Source organism: Dama dama, chromosome 24, assembly GCF_033118175.1.
Source record: "Dama dama isolate Ldn47 chromosome 24, ASM3311817v1, whole genome shotgun sequence".
NCBI classification, from domain to species: Eukaryota; Metazoa; Chordata; class Mammalia; order Artiodactyla; family Cervidae; genus Dama; species Dama dama.
In genome coordinates, this window is record NC_083704.1 from 63711958 (window position 1) to 63731329 (window position 19372).

The following is a 19372-nucleotide window of genomic DNA, read 5'->3' on the forward strand; positions in this document are numbered from 1 at the left end:
TGATTCCCCCCCAGGCGGTCCTTGGTAACACTCGCGGACTCTGAGGAATTGGAAACAGCTGTGCAGGTGGAGGGCCAGTCCCCTGGCTCTGCAAATGGGAGGGACAGAGGAGCTGGGACCGTTCGCTCCCTTGCAGGGACGGGGTGGCTGGGGCAGGACCCAGAGGTCTGAGCCGAGTGAGAGGCCGGTTCCAAACATTGATCTGGACGCCAGCCCCCCGAGGAGCCCTTTGGCGTGAGGACCTTTTCAGGGTGGTGGGCGGGCGGTGGCCGTGTTCTCCTGGCCGCTTACAGTACGCACTGCTTTGCCATGGAACATAGACAACTCCCCGAGGCCACACCCCAAAGGCGTAGGAAATTCTTTTTGGGAAGGAGCTGTCTGACGTTGGAGGAGTGATAATTTCCGCAAGCGTTTCCAGCTTGGTTTGTGGGAGGCAGGTCTGCGCCTCTCGTCCCTGGAGCTCTCGTGTGTTCTCCATGTCCGGCAGATCCTGGGGGTCTGGTCGAGCCTGGCCCGGGCCTCCAGACCCTCTCTGCTTGCCACACTTTGAGCACGAGGCCTGCCAGCTGCTCCGTGCCTCTGGCGGCCCGTGTCTGGTGCTGTTTGCATTTTGGGTCTTCCCTGGTGGCTCAGACAGTAAAGCGTCTGCCTGCAACGCGGGAGACCCGGGGTCGATCCCTGGGTCAGGAAGATGCCATGGAGAAGGAAATGGCAACCCACTCCAGTATTCTTGCCTGGAGCATCCAATGGACGGAGGAGCCTGGCAGGCTACAGTCCAAGGGGTTGCAAAGAGCCAGACGCGACTGAATGGCTTCACTTTCTTTCTTTGCATTTTATTGGCAGCAGTGAGGCACGTACCCGAGTTAGTGATACCCTGTCCGACAAACTCTTCTAAAAAGCATTTATTTGTCTGGCTGCCACACACCGGCTCTTTGCTGCGTCGGGCGGTCTCTCTAGCTGTGGCGTTTGGGCTTAGTCACTCCGCCGCGTGTGGGATGTTAGGTCCCCAGCTGGGGATCAAACCTGCGTCCCCTGAAATGCACAGCAGGCTCAAGCGCTGGACCACCCGGGAAGTCCCCTGACAAACTCCTTCCGTTGTTGTTGCTGCTGCTTCCCAGTTTTGCTGCGATGTTGTTGATGTGCAACGCTGTCTGAGCTTAAGAAGGTGTGCAACTTACTGAAATCCCAGGGCCTCTGAAATGAATATCACAGAAGCTCATATCTCATACAGATGCAAAAATAAAAGGGGGTGGGACTTTTTCCCGCTTCTGATGGGATCTGCACTCTTCACAGCTTTCCTGCACAGCGTCCAGCAGTGGTCACTACACGCTATGCTGGACGTCGCGTCCCAGGACTTGACTTATAACCAGAAGTTTGTGTTAATACCTCTCGCCCTCCTCCTTCCCCCCTCCCACCCCCATCCTTGGTAATCACAAATCTGATACTTTGTTCTAAGAGTGTCTTTTGTTTTGCTCTCCTCTTGTTTTTAGATTCCACATACCAGTAAGGTCAGGTATTGCTTTCTCTCTCTGACTTACTCCACTCAGCATAATGCCCTCAGGGTCCATCCGCGTTGTTGCAAATTGTAAATTCTTATGGCTGAGTTCTGTTCCACTGCATGTACACACCTCGTCTTGATCTGTTTATCTGTTGGTGGACAGAGGTTGTTCCTGTAACTTGGTGACCGTAAACAATGCTGCTCTGAACATGGGGGGTGGTGCGGATATCTCGTGAACATAGTGTTTTCATTTCCTTTGGATGTATTCTCAGAAGTGGAATTGCTGGATCCTGTGATAGCTTTATTTTTAAACTTTTTAGGAACATCCACACGTTCTCCATAGTGGCTGCACCCGTTGACATTCCCAGCAGGAGTGTAGGAGGGTTCCCTGCTCTCCGCACCCTCTCCAGCATTTGTTCTTTGTAGACCCTTGATGATGGCCGCTCTGCATGAGGTGGTACCTCATGGGAGCTCTGATGTGCGTTTCCCTGATGACTAGTGGTGTAGACCATCTTTTCACGTGCCTGTTGCCCATCCGTGTGTCTTCTTTGGAGAATATCTGACCCTATCCTCAACCTGTGTCTAGAGCGCCTGGGGCTGCAGGAAGCAATTCCACGCTGCGGGGTTGGGGTTGGTGTTCACAGCAGCACTTGGCCCCCAGCCCTGACTGTTCTCTCCACGGCGCTTCACACGACCTGGCATGCACTCACTTACTGATTATTCTGGCTCCGGCCGGGGAGGCGAAGCTCCACCAGGGTAGGGACTTTGTCTAACTCAGGTGCGTCCTCAGAGCCTGAGCCAGACCCCAAACGCAGTCAGCGTCTGTCGCTGCAGGAACTAGTGGCCGAGAGAAGGGTGAGCACTGGGCTCTGGCAGGCGGCCCTGTGACGGGTGTGTGTGTGACCGGCGGGGTCAGAGCAGCCTCCCGGGAGAAGCACGTCTGTCTATGTCTGTGTCTGTCTGCACGTAGACGGATGATGGCTGGATGGATAGACAGAGGCACGCATGAGTGCTCAGTCCTGTCCGACTCTTTGCAACCCCATGGACTGTAGCCCACAGCCTCCTCTGTCCATGGGATTCTCCAGGCAAGAACACTGGAGTGGGCTGCCATGCCCTCCTCCAGGGGAACTTCCCAACCCAGGGAGGGAACCTTAGCCTTCAGCAGGTGGATTCTTTACCACTGAGCCACCTGGGAAGGCCAGATAAATAGACATGATAGGATAAGCAGTGTTTTTCTTTTTTAAGAAAGCGGGTGCTCTTAGAAACTTGCTGGAGCCTTGCAGCATCTGAACTTAGCGCTGCGGTCTTGCCGCCCTGCTTGTTAGGAGCTTGCGTTAGAGAGGACTTGGGGGCAGAAACAGCAGTTGTGGCAGAAAGACAGAGGCGGGCCACACAGCATCTGCTTCCTGCTGCAAAGGACGACCGAGGGGCCTGGCTGGGCCGTGCGGCAGGAGGGCCCTCCACCGCCAGCTTTGTGGGGCGCGCTCTATGTCATCCTCATGCTGGCCCAGTGTGGTCCCCGCTTCCCAGGAAGGGAAACGGGATTCAGCAGCTGGCCCAGGGGCGCAGTTTAGGAGCCACAGAGATGGGTCTGCACTCACACCCTCTGGCCCCTGGCTGTGTGACGGGCCTGTCCGTGAGGGTCCGCGTTCGTTACGGTTCAGCCTGGGCTTTGTGACCGAGAAACCCCACAGCGTGGCGCTCACATGAGACGTATGTCTGGGTCTGTCTCCATCACCCGTCCAGGGGTCCGCACGGCCAGGCGGGGGCCCAGCCCCTTCCGCCTTGTTGCCCTCCACCCCGAGGGGTGGTCCGGCGACCACAGCCGGGTCCTTGGTGTCCAGGCTCCAGGGCGTGGGAAGGAGGAGGAGCCGGTGCGAGGCGGGTGTCGTGGAGACCGCACACGCGGTGGTGTCCGTGCCCGCGGTCGTGGGTCGCGCCTCGCTGCGGGCCGCGGGCTCTGTGGCCTCCGCCTGGCGGCCGTGTGTCCGGAAGCTCCCGGGGGCGGGGGCGGAGCCTGGGGCCGAGTGAGGGAAGCGCTGTCTGCCCGTCACTTTGCTGCGATCACTTGTTCATTTAGCAGCAAGTGTTAACCTGTCTGGGGGCTGCCAAGAAGCCCGGTGACGTGGCCGGGAGAGGAGCCGCTGGCTGCCAAACGGGGATGAGCCCAGGGGGCCAGGCCACAGTTTCTCGTGCTCGCCGCTCCCGTCCGTCTGCCCAGCTGCCTGAGGCAGCGCGTGAGGCGGGAACTGCACGGAGGGTGGGTTCACTGTGGGCGGCGCTGGAGCCAGGAGCCGGAGCTGGGCCCCCGGATCCCGGTGGGAGGGGCAGGACAGAGGTTCGAGGTCGCTGGGTTCTACCTCCGCCTCTTCTGATGGTGTGTGTGTAACATCCGCGCTTTCAGGGTCCGTTTAGTCGTCTTTATGTTACAGGGCTCCCGGGCAGGCCCCGCTGGGATAACAGGTCCGGTTTGGGGTGGTGGATGCTCCCAGCTGTGTCTCCCGTCCCTCCGGCCACTTCGGGCCCTTGGACCCTGACGGTTAGTCCTGTGTGTTGGACGGTGTCCGAGCTGGCCCCGCCTGCCCCGCCCCTCGTGGGAACTCTGCTGACCCTCGTCCTGAGCCTTGTTACCTGTGACCCCGAGCTGCCTCCCTGCTCCCCGGCTCAGCTGGGTCATCCGTGGTCTCTGCCGCCCTGACCACCTGCACCCTCCCGAGACCTCCGTGGCCGGATCGCTCTTGGGGAGCCTGAACGCAGAGCCTCAGGACAGACAGGGATGCAGAGCGCGGGCAGGACGGCCTGGCAGGGAGGAAGGGGGCCCAGGAGGGAGGTGCGGGGCTGAGAGCGAGTCAGCTGCCCGAGTGTCGCGGGGACGACTCTTGGCGTCGGCAGGATGGGAAGCTGCACAGATTGGAGTGGGAGGCCTGGGGGCGGGGTGTGGAGCGGGGAGGCTGTTGCGATCCTCGGGTCCGGGGGAGCGGGGGCTGGGGGCGGCAGCAGACAGCTGCAGGGGATGCACGTGAGCGGCGCGGCCTTCCGGGGAGTGGGCCCCAGGCTGTGTCCGGAAGCTGCAGGCAGGGCCACAGTGGTGGACCCGGGGCTGCCGGCGACGCGGCTGGAGGCTCAGGGCCCTGCCTGTCTTCTAACGCACATCCTCACGTCCCACCCAAAACCAGAGTGCTGTCTGCCGGGAGAAGAAGTTTTCCTGCAAACCCCATGAACCCATCAACCCACTGAGCAGCCTGGTGTCTGCTGGGCGAGGTTCTGGGTGATGGAGACTGGGAGGTGTCACTTAAGTGCCTGAAAAACAAAGAAGCAGGTTTTTCCAGCCCAGGGTGACCAGGGGCTGTCACACAACCATGCTTGGAGACGGGGGCCCAGGAGGAAGTGTGACTGATGCTGGCTGGGGTTCTGTGTGGCCAGGGCACCGCTGGAGGGGTGGGATCCCCCTGGATAGACGGGAGGTGAGTGCAGTCGTGGTACACGAGCGTGGCCTGGAAAGCTTGTGGTGGACGAGGCGGCCACCCTACTGATGATCAGGGAGATGGGAATAAAGGCCACAGTGACGTTCCCTGCCCCAGCTGTTCAGCTGGCAGATCTGAAGGCTGTTGTTGCCACGTGGGCAGAGCAGGGCTGAGCACCGTCAGCGAGAAGGTGAGCCAGTCCCGCCCGCTGGGGCTGACGGTCCTCCCCCGCCGGGCGGTGAGTGTCACCAGCAGGGACACCCTTGCCCGTGAGTGCCAGGAGCCTCACACGACAACGCCGCGTCCCCAGTGGGGCCAGTCCAGACGTCTGTCCACAGGGGCCTCTGTGCTGTGTCGGTGAACACTGCCACGCTCATCCAGGAGGCTGAAGCCCCACAGCTCCAAAGCCAAAGAAACAAGATGCAGAAAAACCGCGAGGATGTGTCTGTTTGATACGAATTCGGACGTACTTGGAACAGACTGGCGTTTACCCAGTGCACACGTGGTTAAATGACGAAGAGAAGGAGCCGCGGTGATCGCAGGAGTGAGGGCAGCCGGTGCCCCCGGGGGTCGGAGGCACATGCCCCGGCCTGCGGCGCTCCGTCCGTGTGCCCGCCGCACCGTGACTGCTCACCTGCCCAGCGCACTTCACAGCGAGCGGCCATAGGGCTGCGCTAACCTGGCCACGCCGACCGTGGAACGACCCACGCTGAGGCTGGGATCGGCTGGGATCGAGGCTGGGAGCTCTCGGGAGGCTCTCCTGGGCGTATGTGGTCGTTCAGTCGTGTCCCGCTCTTTTTGACCCCATGGGCTGTGGCACACCCGGCCTCCCTGTCCTTTCCTGTCCCCCAGAGCTTGCTCAAACTCATGTCCGTTGAGTCGGTGATGCCATCCAACCATCTCATCCTCTGTCGTCCCCTTCTCCTCCTGCCTTCAACCTTCCCCAGCATCAGGGTCTTTTCCAGTGAGTCAGTTCTTCACATGAGGTGCCCACAGTATCGGAGCTTCGGCTTCAGCATCAGTCCTTCCAATGAATATTCAGGACTGATCGATCTCCTTTAGGATGGACTGGTTGGATCTCCTTGCAGTCCAAGGGACTCTCAAGAGTCTTCTCCAACACCTCAGTTCAAAAGCGTCAATTCGTACGTGCTCAGCCTTCATTATGGTCCCAACTCTAACATCCATACACGACTACTGGAAAAACCATAGCTTTGACTAGACAGACCTTTGTCAGCAAAGTAATGCTTCTGCTTTTTAATCTGCTGTCTAGGTTGGTCATAGCTGTTCTTCCAAGGGGCAAGCATCTTTTAATTTCATGGCTACAGTCACTATCTGCAGTGATTTTGGAGCCCGAGAAAATAAAGCCTGTCCCCGTTTCCATTTTTCCCTTCTATCTGCCAAGACGTGCATAACGATTTTCATTTTGTATTGTTGTCAGTTTTACTTTGTTTTCCAGACTGGCATATTTTAGGGTATCAGTGGCATTCAGAATGTATGCGATCTTAGGCATATGAGTAAGGAGTGAAGACAGTCACAGTGGAAAGGGTGGTGCAGGTCTCATTCTTTCTGCCCTGGTTCTGCTCTCAGAGGGCGTCCGGCTCAGAGAGTGGCCGTGAGCTGAGCCAGACCAGCCCGAGGCTCGGAAGGCCAGGGGGCAGTCCCGCTGTGGGCTGGGGCAGTCCTGTGCTCTGGGGACGCTTTTCTTTGCCTGCAGACTTCACGGCCGTGGGCTGGGGAAAAGCCTCGGCTCTGCTCTGTGGCCCAGCCTTCCAGGGATGGCCGCGTGGGTGGGGGTGGCGGGGGGCCAGCCAAGAGAAGCTGGCAGAGACCCAGGAGTGCGGGGCGCCGGCCGGTCTGGCCTCTCTGCAGGTGGTTGCTGCGGAACTGCTTTGCGCGTCGGTGTAGAAACACACCTCCGCTGTGGCCTGTGGTTTCCTTGTTGATGGCTTGCATCATCCTTGCACAGGGAGGCTGTGCTGCGTGGGGCTCAGGGCTGGTAGACCAGGCGTCCCGTGACCCCTCCCGCCGGGGCCCCACTGGCCTCTGTGAGTGGCCGCCTTGAGGGCTGTGTGACAGCTTCCCTTTGATGGCCCTTGATGGAGTCAAGGAGGCCTGGGCTCGACTGGAGCTGCCCTGTCCCCGCCACGTCCGAGTCGCCCACCTGCTGGATGTCTGGAGGGCGTGAGGCCGCGCGTGGTGGCCCCTTGGTGCTCGCTGGAGAAGGGCCAGCGGCGGTCCCCTGAGTGCCCGAGCCGCGACGCTCCACGTGGAGCTGACCTTGTCCTGGGGGGAGCAGGGGGATGGGAGCGGATCAGAACTAGCCTTTCCTAACCGCCGCCCAGTGTGAACGCAGCGTGAGTCCCGAGTGTGGGGCTGGGAAGGGTCAGGCCTCCTGGGCTGGTGACGTCTGCTCTGCCTGCAGCAGGCGTGTCTGTGTCCCCCGCAGCGTTTCCGGACCACCTCCCGGTGTGGGCGCCGTGCAGGGGGTCTGCTCAGGTGTCCTGTCCACTCACCCACAGCAGCGGTGACGTAGGCGGTGCTGGCCCGCCCCTCCCGTGGGAAACTCTTCCTGGAAAGAGGTCAGCGAATCCAAAGAAGGACCTCAGACGAAACATTAGGCGTGGTTGCAGTTATAAAGCATAATTACAGTTGTAAGCTATAGTTATAAGTTCATGGTTAAAGTGTAAGTAACAACAAACTGAATTTAATGTATACGGAGAGGGAAAACATGGGAGGAAATACCATGTCCCTGCCGGGGGCCCTGGGTGGAGGGATTACACGTGGGTTTTATTTTTCTTGGTGCCTGTCTGTGTTTTTCCATTTTCCAAAATGAGCCATATTCCTTTTTCAGACTCTCATGGATGATGAGTGGGCATGTACGGCTTTCAGGTTATACCTGTGGAGGTTTGGTGACCTGCTTTGTCACTTCTTAAATTCACCAGGACCCTTAATTACTGTTCCCCCAGGAGTCCCGGTGATTCCCTGGGGGCAGTTCTGTGCCTCCTGCTTCATCAGGACTGTAGGATCTGGGCAGATCCCTCAGTCACCTCTCAGTTCCTCAAACTAGACACATCTTGACCTTCAAAAAGGATGAGCAGAAGATGAAAATCACCAGAAGTTCAAAAGAGTTTTAGCAGCCCCACCGAAGGACAGAGTTCTGAGGATTCAAGAAAACATCTTATTAGGAGATAGTTTTGCTGCAAGAACTTTAGAAACTTTCCAATAATTTCAACAGGATTTGAGAAGACTTATCTATGGAATGTCCTGTAAAGTAAGAACAGGCCCTTACGAGGAGGGAACAAACTGACATCTGAAACGGGTCCCTGAGATTCAGAGCTTTTCCAGTGTAGAGCCCAGCACTCAGGCTCTCAAAGCATGCCAGTCTTCCAATTTTTTAGATAGAATTATATTTGTGTTTGGCTTCCCTGGTGGCTCAGAGGGTAAAGAATCCGCCTGCAGTGTGGGAGACCTGGGTTTGATCCTTGGGTCGGGAAGATCCCCTGGAGAAGGGCATGGCAACCCACTCTAGTACTCTGGCCTGGAGAATCCCACGGACAGAGGAGCCTGGAGGGCTGCAGTCCATGGGGTCACAAAGAGTCGGACACGACTGAGCGACTGACACTTCACTCACTTCGTGCTTATGTCATAACCTGCACACACAGCCCTGGTTTTTCTGATATCTCAGTGCTGTTGGCTTGTGAAGAGTTAGCTCAGTGGGCTTTTGAAACCGTCCAGGTTGTGCAAGTCTGCCAGGCCAGGCCTTCTGCTTCCGGTGGACACACAGGTTGCAGGCAGAGACTCAAGAGGGGCCGGGCCAGACCCTCGGAGCAGCCGAGGGGCAGGGTGGCCGTCGTCCTGCTGGGCACCTGCTTCCGCTCCGACTCCCTTGCTTCTGCGGTGGGAGCCCCTGTGGTCAGCCTGCTGGAGCCAGGGGGCACGCAGGGAATCCCTGCAGATTTGGGTGGGCTGCCGACCGGCCGCAGCGCTCCCGGGTGAAAGTCCATTTCTGGCACGGAGGGGGGCCTGCTTGCATGTGTAAAAACCCAGATACACAGACCCAAAGGCGAGGCGGTGCTTGGGCTCGTAACCGTTTGGCTGAGTGCAGCCATCTGCCCAGCACACGCACCTTGGCGTGTTCTCAGCTGACTTGATCTACCCAGCCCTGACGCAGGCTTCCTGGGGACAGGAAGCCACACACCGTGGGCCGGGCACTTGGAGAACACGGTCGCTTACTCCTCACGATGCCCCCGTGAGGCTGGCCGGATGGGTCTTCCTCTTTTATGCCTGCCTACCTGAGTCCGGGAGTGACTTCCTCAGATACCGGAGGTGGGGTCTGAACCTGGGGAGAACCGGTTTTTAAAGCTTACCCCTTTTTTGGCAACTCTTAAGTTTTTTTCTGTGCCCCTTCCCATCAAGTCTTAAGATGTTTGTGGGCTGTCATGTGTTATCAAGGCGAATGAATGGGTTGATTTCATTCAAGTGCCTTAAAGCCAGATCCATGGTTGTCGGTCTCCATAGAGAGACAGGCGTGGGCTTGGACCCACGTGCGGCCCCGGGCACGATGCCTGAGAAACATCAGGGACCTTCCTCCCTCCCATGGGGATGAAGCATCAGCAACGGGAGCCGCTTGCAGAATTTCCGTGCAAGGGAGGCAGACGGTCCGGGCCTCGGGGTTCAGACGTGGGCTGAGTGGCCGCAGGGTGTCCTGGGGGCGGTGGCCAAGGAGCTTATTGAGCAGGACAAGGCACCCTCGCTCAGCAGATCAGAGCCTGTCCACGTCTGCCGGCCGGGGCAGCTCGGGGATGTGGCCGCCTGCCGCCATGTGGGGTGATCGGCGTGGACGTGAGCTGGGACGCGGTCACCGTGGGGGCTGCAGGGTGTGAACCAGGTGGGCGGGCCGGGCGGCTGTCTTCGGGGATGAACTTGGAATGGATCTGCCCTTGCAGACGCCACGGGAGTGAAGGCTGCGGCGCAGAACACAGGCTGTGGGGGAGCTCAGTGGTCTCCACTTGGCCGTCCTCTGTTTTGGGGCACCTCTCAGTATTGGGTGGGGGACGTGCGCCTCGCTGAGAGAGGCGGGAGAGGCCTCCGGGGGCCCCGGCAGCCACGCCCTCAGCGGCCAGTCTGGGGGAGCCGGCCAGTCCAGCGGTGGAGGGAAGAGTGGGCGGCCGGGAGGACCAGGACCTTGCCCCGCTGGGCCCCAGTGGAGCAGGAGGCCATGTCTTCGTCCCCACGGGGGGCCCCGGGGCAGGTGGGCAGTGGGACCTGGAGTGGGAGGTGGCGGCCAGGCTCTGAGAGCCGCGTCGTGCAGGAAGGGGGCAGGCCGGCCAGGCGTCCCCTGGGGGTGGCCCTCCTCGGGAGGAATGTGGAGCAGCACCCTGGGTCATTCATGGGATCAACACCCCCCACCGCCAGCCGAGTTTGTGTTGGAGAGTCCGTGACCCACTGCAGAGTGGAGACACTCGGGTGTTGATTTCAGGATGGTGGACTCACAGCCGACCTCCGTGGGGACCGCAGGCTCCAGCTACTGCCTGGGGCGAGGGCCTCCGGGACGCCGCCTGACCGCCCCCCAGGGCATGGCCACGCGGGGCGTCTCCCCCTTACCACGTGGCCCAGAGCGCAGGGTTCACGACCTTCAGCTGGGCGACCCCGGGAGCACGGGTCAACCCCTCCGGGCCCATGCTGGCCATGCCCGCCTCCGGGCCACTGTGAGCGCCCGGCAGGCTGGCGCCCGGTATGCTTGGGCCGGGATCTGGGTCGCAGCGAGTACCAGCTGCCAGCGCTGGCTGTTATGTAACGGCTCACTGCCCCCAGCGTCCCTCTGGGTTATTTTCCATAAATTCTCTCAATCAGGCCTCACGAGGCCCAGGAGATGGGCAGTTATCGGTCTGTTTTACAAATGAGAGGTCTATTTCGAGCTCCCTCTGAGATTTTTAGACCCCTCACCAGCTCTGTTCTATTCCCGTCCCCGTCGCACACTGCTGGTGCCGCGGGAGCCCCGCCAGGGAGGGACGCGCTGGTCCCCGGCTCTGGGAGGTGGCCAGGTGCTGGGTTTGTGTCCTGCCGGGCCGGGCGCGCTCCGCCTTCCTTACCGGAGGGGGCCCCAGCCACCCTCGTGATCCCACTTTCGGGTCTGATGACGGACGCGCCGGGGAGGGGGTAGGTTTTTTTCAAGTCGTGCAATTCTGCAAGTTAGGAGCGGGGTGGATGCAGATGATGCTGTGACCAGCTGGTCTCCTGAGGGGGACGCCTTGGAAATAAGCGCAGCCCCCCAGGAGGCAGGCGGGCCCCCCTGCCCCCCGCACCGGAGGACCCTACAGGGGTTGTTGGGGCTGGCATCCGTGACAGCTGCCGCCTTCTGGGTCAGCGGACCCCCCACACCCCGAGCTGCTCCTGGTGGCCCCTCCCACCAAACGTGTCATCCTTGGTCTTTCTGACTTTTTCCTGATGACACCAGCGCTCAGATTTCCTGTGATGAGTCGGGGGTGGCTAGGGAAGGGTGAGCGGGGAAGGGGCGTTGTCTTCTTTGGCTGCGCCTCAGCGAGCGTCTCAGGTCTGCCCCCTGGTTCTCCTGCCGGCCTCGTGCCTCCCCCGAGGGGTGCAGACAGAGGTGGGAGTGGGTCCTGGCCGAGGCCAGTGGCCTGCTGGTGACGTGGGGGTGAGCGCCCTGCCCCCCAGCCCTGGTCTGTGTCTCGGCAGCAGACAGGCCACCCTTCCAGGGGTCCCTGGGCAGTGTGGGCCCAGGAGGGGCTCGCTGTCCAGTGTGTGACGGTCAGCAGAGCAGGTGGCAGGAGCCGCAGACCGCCCGCGACGGTTTGCACGTCAGTTCTCTCGTGTCATCCCCAAACCCTGTGGAGGGGACACAGTGGCCCATTTCACAGGTGGAGAAACCGAGGCCCACATTCAAGGGGGTGGTGGAGGCTGCACATGGACCCCCCTGTGCCGCCGAAAAAGCAGGGTCACCCGGGACAGGGCCAGGCAAGACCTCGAGCCCCGCTCCACACCTGTCTCCCTGTTTACCTCATGATGCCTCTGCGCTCGGTGGTTTTAGGACTGACCCATTTTACAGGTGAGCAAACCGGGACCCAGAGAGGTCTGTCCCCTAGACCACGAATAAACAAGACTGAAGAGAAGCGGTCTGTCGGGTGGAGGGGAGTCCTGCTCCGTCAGACCTGGGCGCAGAGGCAGCTTGTGACTCTGAGTGTGCGTGTCGAGGGCGGCATATGCTTCCCCGGGAGCTGCCCCACCTCCCTGGGGCTGCGTGCCAGGCCGGCCATCTGCTCTGGAGCCGGGCCTCCCCCTCCGACAGTCACCTTCTCCTGGAACGACCGGCTCCCAGCCGGCTGCAGCCGGTGAAGAAGCTCCAGGAAACAGACCTGCCAGCCCCTCCTGCAGCCTGCTCCGTGCCTTGTCTGTGTGAGCAGCCCTGCTGGGTTTTCGGCGGCAGCCGTTCCTCCTGGGAGCCTGCGGGCCAGGGAGGAGGGAGCGTGTGCCCTGGGAGCGTGCGGGCGGGGGAGGAGGGAGCGTGTGGCTCTCCTGGGCTCCTGCTGAGGGTCTGGCCACTGGGGCTCCTGGGCAGACCCTGTCCTCTGCCTCCCGCTCTGTTATAGCAGGCCCTGGGACTGCAGGAGGTCAGACCAGGTCACTGCCTGGCTGGTCCCTCCTCTGCGTGGACCCCCCACCTCTCAGGACTGGTCCCCCCTCCTCCTGGCCTGGGGTGGGCAGGGCCCCGCATAGGACAGCTCTCCTCCCCATGGTGAGACTCTTGTTCTCTGCCTGCCTTCCCATCTGCTCCCTGCAGTCCCGCCCCATGGTCCCCCCTCTGTTCCTGGCGCTTCTCCTAACCCGCGCTGAAGGCCGCGTTCTCTGCTGGGGACTGTCTCGGGCTCCTTGAGGGCGGGGCGGCGCTGGGCGTCCCTCTCCCTCCCTCGTGTCGGTGTTTCTGGATGATCCCAGAGGAAGGACTGCCGTGCCCGCCACCCTGGGAGTGCCCAGGGGCCTTGCCCAGGTGTCGTGCGTGTGATGCGAACTCTGCGGGTTGTCCTGGCCTCACCTTTGCTCTCTGTCCTCAGCTTCCCGGCATCGCTGGTGTTTGCTTACTGGCCTCTTGGGTCCTGTTCCCAGAGCTGAAATGGTGTCTTGTGAAACCCTCGCCCAGTAGGGCTGCGGGCGGGCAGCAGGCCGGGGAGAATGTTCCAGGGGGCCAGGGCGGTGTGCCCTTTTCCCAGAGGACACAGGGTGCACACTCAGGCCGGGAACGGCTGCATGTGTGTGTGTGGGAACAGGGTGGGGGCCTGGGAGCCGGGGGACGGCCGGGCCTCAGATGTGGTCCTCCGACGGACCGGCGAGCAGAGGCTCCGCCACGGCAGGTGTGGGGAGACGGGAGGGGCTGCCCAGGGAGGGGGTGCCCTGACGGGCGGGTGGGCGAAGAGGAGCCACAGCCTGGGCCGAAGGTCGGAGCCTGGGGGTTGCGGTGGGTGGAGGGATCCAGGCACGGGGCTGGGGAGGGGGGTCATGTAGTCTGTCCTTCCCGGGCTCCTGCTGTGCGCCGGCATCTAACTCAGCTGAGCGCATCCTCAGAGAGGAGACCCACAGACCCACGAGGCTTCTGCCCTGGAGGGACCTTCCAGTGGGGGGAGGAGGAACAGAGCGGACCGTGGGCGGGTCATTCGGATGGCGACGTGCGCTTAAGACCCTACCCCCGAAGCAGTCAGAAGAAGCCTGAGACCCAGGACATGGCCCGGCAGGGTCAGGAACATGTGTCCGCTTGACCAGCTCTCGGGAGCCGACTGTGTGCACCCCTCCCCCACGCCCTCTCCCCTGGTGTCATGTTGATAACTTAAAATCTGTTGTGTTGAGAGCATTTACACCATGGAAATTGGCAGACAGTACAAATCAGGTCCATCCACCGTGGTTATTAAATGCTTAGCAGCACCCCACCGTCCATGTAACTGAGCACTGAGAAGGGGAGCCTTCAGCCGGGGAGCGAGGGGATGAGGATGTGACCGCGGGGCGGCAGCAGCTTCATTGTGATGCAGCGGAAATAGCAGAGGGCTCTGTGGCCTGGGTCCAGGAAGCAGTGAATGTGGGAGCCCTAGGGGGGGGCTGATGCCTCAGGATTGGGGTTCAGGCATGAGCTGGATCCAGGAACCAAGACACTCCCCACAAGCACGGCAGCAGCAGCTCGGATTCAGACAAGGCCAGTGCAGAGCACGAGTCTGTGGAGAAGCCCGGCCTGGGCCGGGGGAGGTGAGCCTGCAGGTCTGCCCACCTGTGGGGAGAGAGCTGGAGGGTCTGTGCTTCACGCATGGGTCTGCTTGTTTCTGGAAGGGCAGCGACAGCACGCCCCAGAAGCCTCTTCAGTCCAGAGGAGCCTGTGGTTTCCCCAGCACGTCCCCCTGGGAGTCGAGTGGCTCACAGTGGCTGCAAGTCTCCACGCCCGAAGGGCAGCCCTCCTACCCCTGGGATCCCACACGGCTTCTGAGCAGCATCGCTCCCGATGGAGGTACCTCTCCACCTTGGCCACCCGGTGGGACCTCTGGGCCCTCCACGACCCAGACCCGTTAACCAGAGGTGCGTCCAGGCTGGGATGCGGCCAGGCATGGTGGAAAGCTCCCCAGGTGACTCCCGGGGTGGAGAACGCCGGATGAGACCTCTGGCCTCAGAGCAGTGTTTTCCACACTGCCGGCTCCGGGGTGGGCCCTCTTAGCAGGCCGTTCCCGGCAGCGATGCTGAGCGCTGCTCCCAGGGATGTGAAATGAGCCCCTGAGGTCACTGTGCGCCCCGCAGGCCCCGACCATAGGGAGAGGCTGGCTGTTGCGTGACCCGGCTTGTCCACCTGCATTAACTGTGGGCTGAATTAATCCAGCCGCTGCCGCGCTCCCCAAGGACTGGAAAGTGCTTCAGCTGCTCCTTCTGGGAGCGCAGCCCCTGGTGCAGCTGGAGGTGACGGCTGTTTGGAGTTTCCAGCACACACCAGGGGAGCTGAGACAATCCCATCCGCCGACCCTGAGGGCCAGGGTCAGGTGAATCGGCCCAGACCGATGTCCGATCAAGCGGAGGGGGCTGGACGTTGTGTGCTGCAGTAAAGAGAGTATGAAAGTGTCTCCTGCATTTTAGGAGAAGGGCTGGGAGGACAGATGACAAAGTCAAATGAGGTCAGTACTGCTGCTTCTGCGCTGCTCAGAGCATGACGCACGTGGTCGCTCTGCCCCGCCACATCCTGGCAGACGGGAGCTGCAGGGAGAACACAGGAGCTGGTTCACCCACCACACGCACACATGCTGGCTGCTGCAGGGCACCGCTAGGCTGGCACAGCTCTGGGTTCTGCTGGCCGCATGGTGGGCAAGGCTCCTGGCTTCTCGGGCTGACCTCCAAGGGGAGGAGAGAGCCGGGAACTGAGCCCGCAAGTGAATAGCAAAGCAGTGGTGAACTAAGGTGTGCCCAGAGGGCCCGGTGCAAACCGTGACGTGAGGTGAGGGCCCGGGGCAGGTCAGAAAGGCCCAAGGCGGGGAGGCCATTGTGGGGAGGTCTGCCGTGAGGCCCAAGCGTGAGGAGCATCCAGGGGAGATCTGGGAGAGAGTGCTGCGGGGAGGTGGGACCAAAGGCCCTGAGCCAGGATGAGCTGGGTGCTGCTGAGGAGACTGGAAGCCCCTTGTGAGGATGGGCGGGGAGCAGGGAGGTGCTGGAGGTCTGGAGAGATAGGGAGAAGGTGACTTGTCCTCTAAGCGAGGTCTGGAGAGATAGGGAGAAGGTGACTTGTCCTCTAAGCCCCGGGAGGCCCAGTGAGATCCGGGAGAGGGAGGGCGGCTATGCTCTGATCTGCATTTTACCCACTTGCTGTGTGACTTCTCTGGTTTTCAGTCTCGGCTGTGAAGGAGGTCAAGTGTAGCGTGATAACAAGGATCAGAAATCCTGCGTTTGGGCTTAAGGGAGGGACCGGCACATAGGAAATGCTCAGCGAGCTGGCAGCTGCTGTGCCTGCTTCCTTCCCTCATCCCCCTGCCCCTCCCCCTTCATCTCACCATTCCCCTCCCCCTCCTCCCCACCCTGTCCCCATCCCCTCCCCCTCCTCCCCATCCCCTCCCCCTCCCTTCCCACCCTCCCCCTCCTCCCCATCCCCTCCCCCTCCCTTCCCACACTCCCCCTTCTCTGCCTCACCCTTCTCCCCCCGCTTCCCACCCTCCCTCTCCTTTCCCACCCTCCCCCTTTCCCCATCTCCCTCCTCCCCATCCCCTCCCCCCTCCCTTCCCACCCTCCCTCTTTCCCCCTTCCCCTCCTCTTTCTGGCTCCTGGCAGTCCCCGCCTTGCCTGGAGGGGAGTCTAGTTGCATAGTCCAGCATCTGAGCGCCCTCCTGTGACCCCCTCCCCGCACTGGGTGACTCTGGGGCCCTGTCTGTGTCCCCCGATGGGCTCATCATGTCACAGGCTTCTGGGGGGACTGGGCGCCCAGCCAGGCTCTGCCGCCAGTCCCATGGCTTCCTCTGCACGGGTCTTGGGTGCAGGCTGCCCTGTTTAATTTGGAGCCTCACACCTTCCTCCTTCCTTCCTTCATTCCCATTCCAACCCCATTTGCAGCGTGCCCAGCACAGCTCAGAACTGTGCCAGGTGCAGAGAAGCAGAGTCCGTGTGTCCTCAGCGAGGCTGCTGGGGTGGGGAGGACGTGCACGTGTGGAATGAAGCGAGGCACACAACACTGGGTGGGGGGGGAGGGGTGTTTGCGTACAAGTGATGGGCCGCCTCGTGTCCCCACAGCTCCGCCAGCGCAGGGCTGGGAGCTGTGGCTTCAGGGCCCAAACGGCAGCCTTAGGTCTGGGGTCCCCCGTCCACGCGGCTCTCCTCTCTGGGGTCACCTGTCCTCTGGGGCCGGCTCCCCTGGGCCTGGAGGCTTGGCTGGGGTCTCCCAGCCACTCACTGAGGCCCTGACCACAGTGCCCGCTAGCCTCAGAGGCCCTGCCAGCCAGCAGCCTGGGCGGCCGCGAGCTCCCAGGACCCCGCCGGACCCCCCTAACAGCCGTCTCTCGTCCCGCAGGGCACTGGTGTTCGTGTCCCACGGAGCCGGCGAGCACTGTGGCCGTTACGAGGAGCTGGCGCAGATGCTGGTGGGGCTGGGCCTGCTGGTCTTCGCCCACGACCACGGTGAGTACCGGCCCGCTCCGGGGCCCCCAGTCTGCCTCACCCCACCCTGCTCCCTCCTCGGACACTCTGCTCTGCTTCCTGCCCTGAGACCGGGGAAAGGCGTTCTCCACGGGCTGTTTCTAACTGAGAAACAGGCAGTTCTGTAAGCAAAACAAGTGTCTGGCCCACAATTCCTGTTACGGCCGGGACTGAATGCAGGCTGATTGGAAGTCTCCACTGAAAAGCCCCAGACTCAGGATACGTTTGTACGCGAGCTCGCCCCAGGCCACGTCACCCTCTCTCACATCTGTTAAGCGCTGTCCGTGAGAAACGGGCCCTGGTTTCCCCCCGAGGGACGGCGGGCGACGCTGCCCTTGGTGCAAGCCGGTTCACGGCCCGCGGGGGCCTCCAGGCGTGTCCAGGGCACTCAGACCAGGGGGACAGTCAGGGTCTCGAGGGCCATGCAGGCCTGAGAAACCCCCCAACACAGGGCTCGTTCACACGCACACACAGCTACACGCACACCCGTGCACGTGCACGTCCGCAGGCCAAGTCTTTAATTCTTTCTCAGTAACGAAGTTCACAGCAACCATCAAAGCGCAGCGTCTGTTGCCTGAGTCTGTCTCTAGCTCCTTCGCTGGTCAGGCGGTGTCCTCCGTGTCTGGGATGGCCCCCAGCCAAGATCCTTCTTTGCCTCAAGTGTTAAGATGGAAGAGTCCTCGTGACTGAACGTGGTGATTTCTGCAGTGCCTGTCGTTGTGGCCCAGATGCAGAAACCTTGCTTCTGTTCTGCCCGGTGTGGAAACAATGAGCTGCAGAGGGTGGGGGGCAGTGCCGGGCCTGGGGGTTCCTGGTGACTGGGGAAGCTTTGGGTGTTCTGTGTATAAGGAACTGCAGTTTGGTTTGTTGTGGTTCAGTCGTGTCTGACTCTTTGTGACCCCATGGACTACAGCACACCAGGCCTCCCTGTCCTTTTCTGTCTCCTGGAGCTTGCTCAAACTCATGTCCATCGAGTCGGTGACACCATCCAACCATCTCATCCTCTGTCGTCCCCTTCTCCTCCGGCCTTCAGTCTCTCCCAGCATCAGGGTCTTTTAACTCTTCGCATCAGGTGGCCAAAGTATTGGAGTTTCAGCTTCAGCATCAGTCCTTCCAATGAATATTCAGGTTCAGTTTCCTTTAGGATGGACCGGTTGGATCTCCTTTTGAGTTGCGGTGCTGGAGAAGACTCTTGAGTGTCCCTTGGATGGCGACTTGGTTACCAAGAGCCCTTTTCCAGCCAGATGCATGCGAGGGCCCTGGTCCTTAGAACTGAGATTATTGACCACGCCTTGCTCACTGTGGTCGCCGTGTGGTCTTGTGCTTCGCAGACATTCCCAGTGATCTCTGTGAGGCCCTTTGAGAGGTAACATTGGAAGATTAGCCTGAATTTCACGGCGGGACTGTCATTATTTACTCTGGTACTTTCCACATTGTTAGGCCCATGGTGGGAATGACTTACTTTCTATCACATTTGTCTCCGGTAACGTTTGTAACAAGGAGCTGAACAACACGGGGGCGTTCTGAAAGCAAAGAGTGTTTGTGTCAAACACGAAACACCTCCAAGAATTTCAAGATAGTCTGGTTTTGTCCTGGCGTCAACCGCCCTCTATCAGCTGCCCTTGGCCAGACCCATAGGAGTGGGCAACTCTGTCATACCTTGTTTGTGTGTCTGATCCTGGAATGTTGAAAAACAATTGGAAAGGCTTTTTTTTTTTTAAGAGTAAAGAGAAAAAAGAAACAACCTGCCTTTTGATGTTACCATGTGACATCTAAAACTGGGGCCTGACTCTTGGTGACTGCTAAATATAGCTTGGCGACGGATGCTGGTGCTCACCTCGCTTGATTGAGTGGTTTCTTGCAGTGACTCATGGGAGATCTCTCTGGCAAGTACCTGATGGAGGTGCTTTTACTTAAGACGTGAGCTGCGTGCCGTCCTCGTCTGGCGCCGAGAGTGGCCGAGGCTCCCTCCGCAGGAGAAGCGGGGTGCAGGGGGTCCTGAGAGTGGCCGAGGCTCCCTCCGCGGGAGAAGCGGGGTGCAGGGGGTCCTGAGAGTGGCCGAGGCTCCCTCCGCGGGAGGAGCAGGGTGCAGGGGGTCCTGTGCTGGCTGAGGAAGCGGGTGCTGGTGGTTAGTGCCCGGAGAAATAAGTTCTCGTGGAGAGGCAGGGGCGGGGGTCCTGGAGGGGCCTCTGGTGCCTGCTTTCTCTCTCCACGCTGCTGCCCCGTTCACACCAGGCGTGACCCTTGTGGAGAG

General features: G+C 60.8%; 1 protein-coding gene across 5 annotated transcripts in view; it reads left to right on the forward strand.

Annotated features, from left to right (window-relative positions):
- The window catches only part of MGLL (monoglyceride lipase), a 240957-nt gene that overhangs the window by 157096 nt on the left and 64489 nt on the right, over positions 1–19372 (forward strand). For all 5 annotated transcript variants that reach the window (XM_061129035.1, XM_061129036.1, XM_061129034.1 and 2 more), the window contains exon 3: positions 16994–17100. In XM_061129035.1, coding sequence (XP_060985018.1) covers positions 16994–17100 — 107 coding nt within the window. The remainder of the gene's footprint in view (positions 1–16993; positions 17101–19372) is intronic.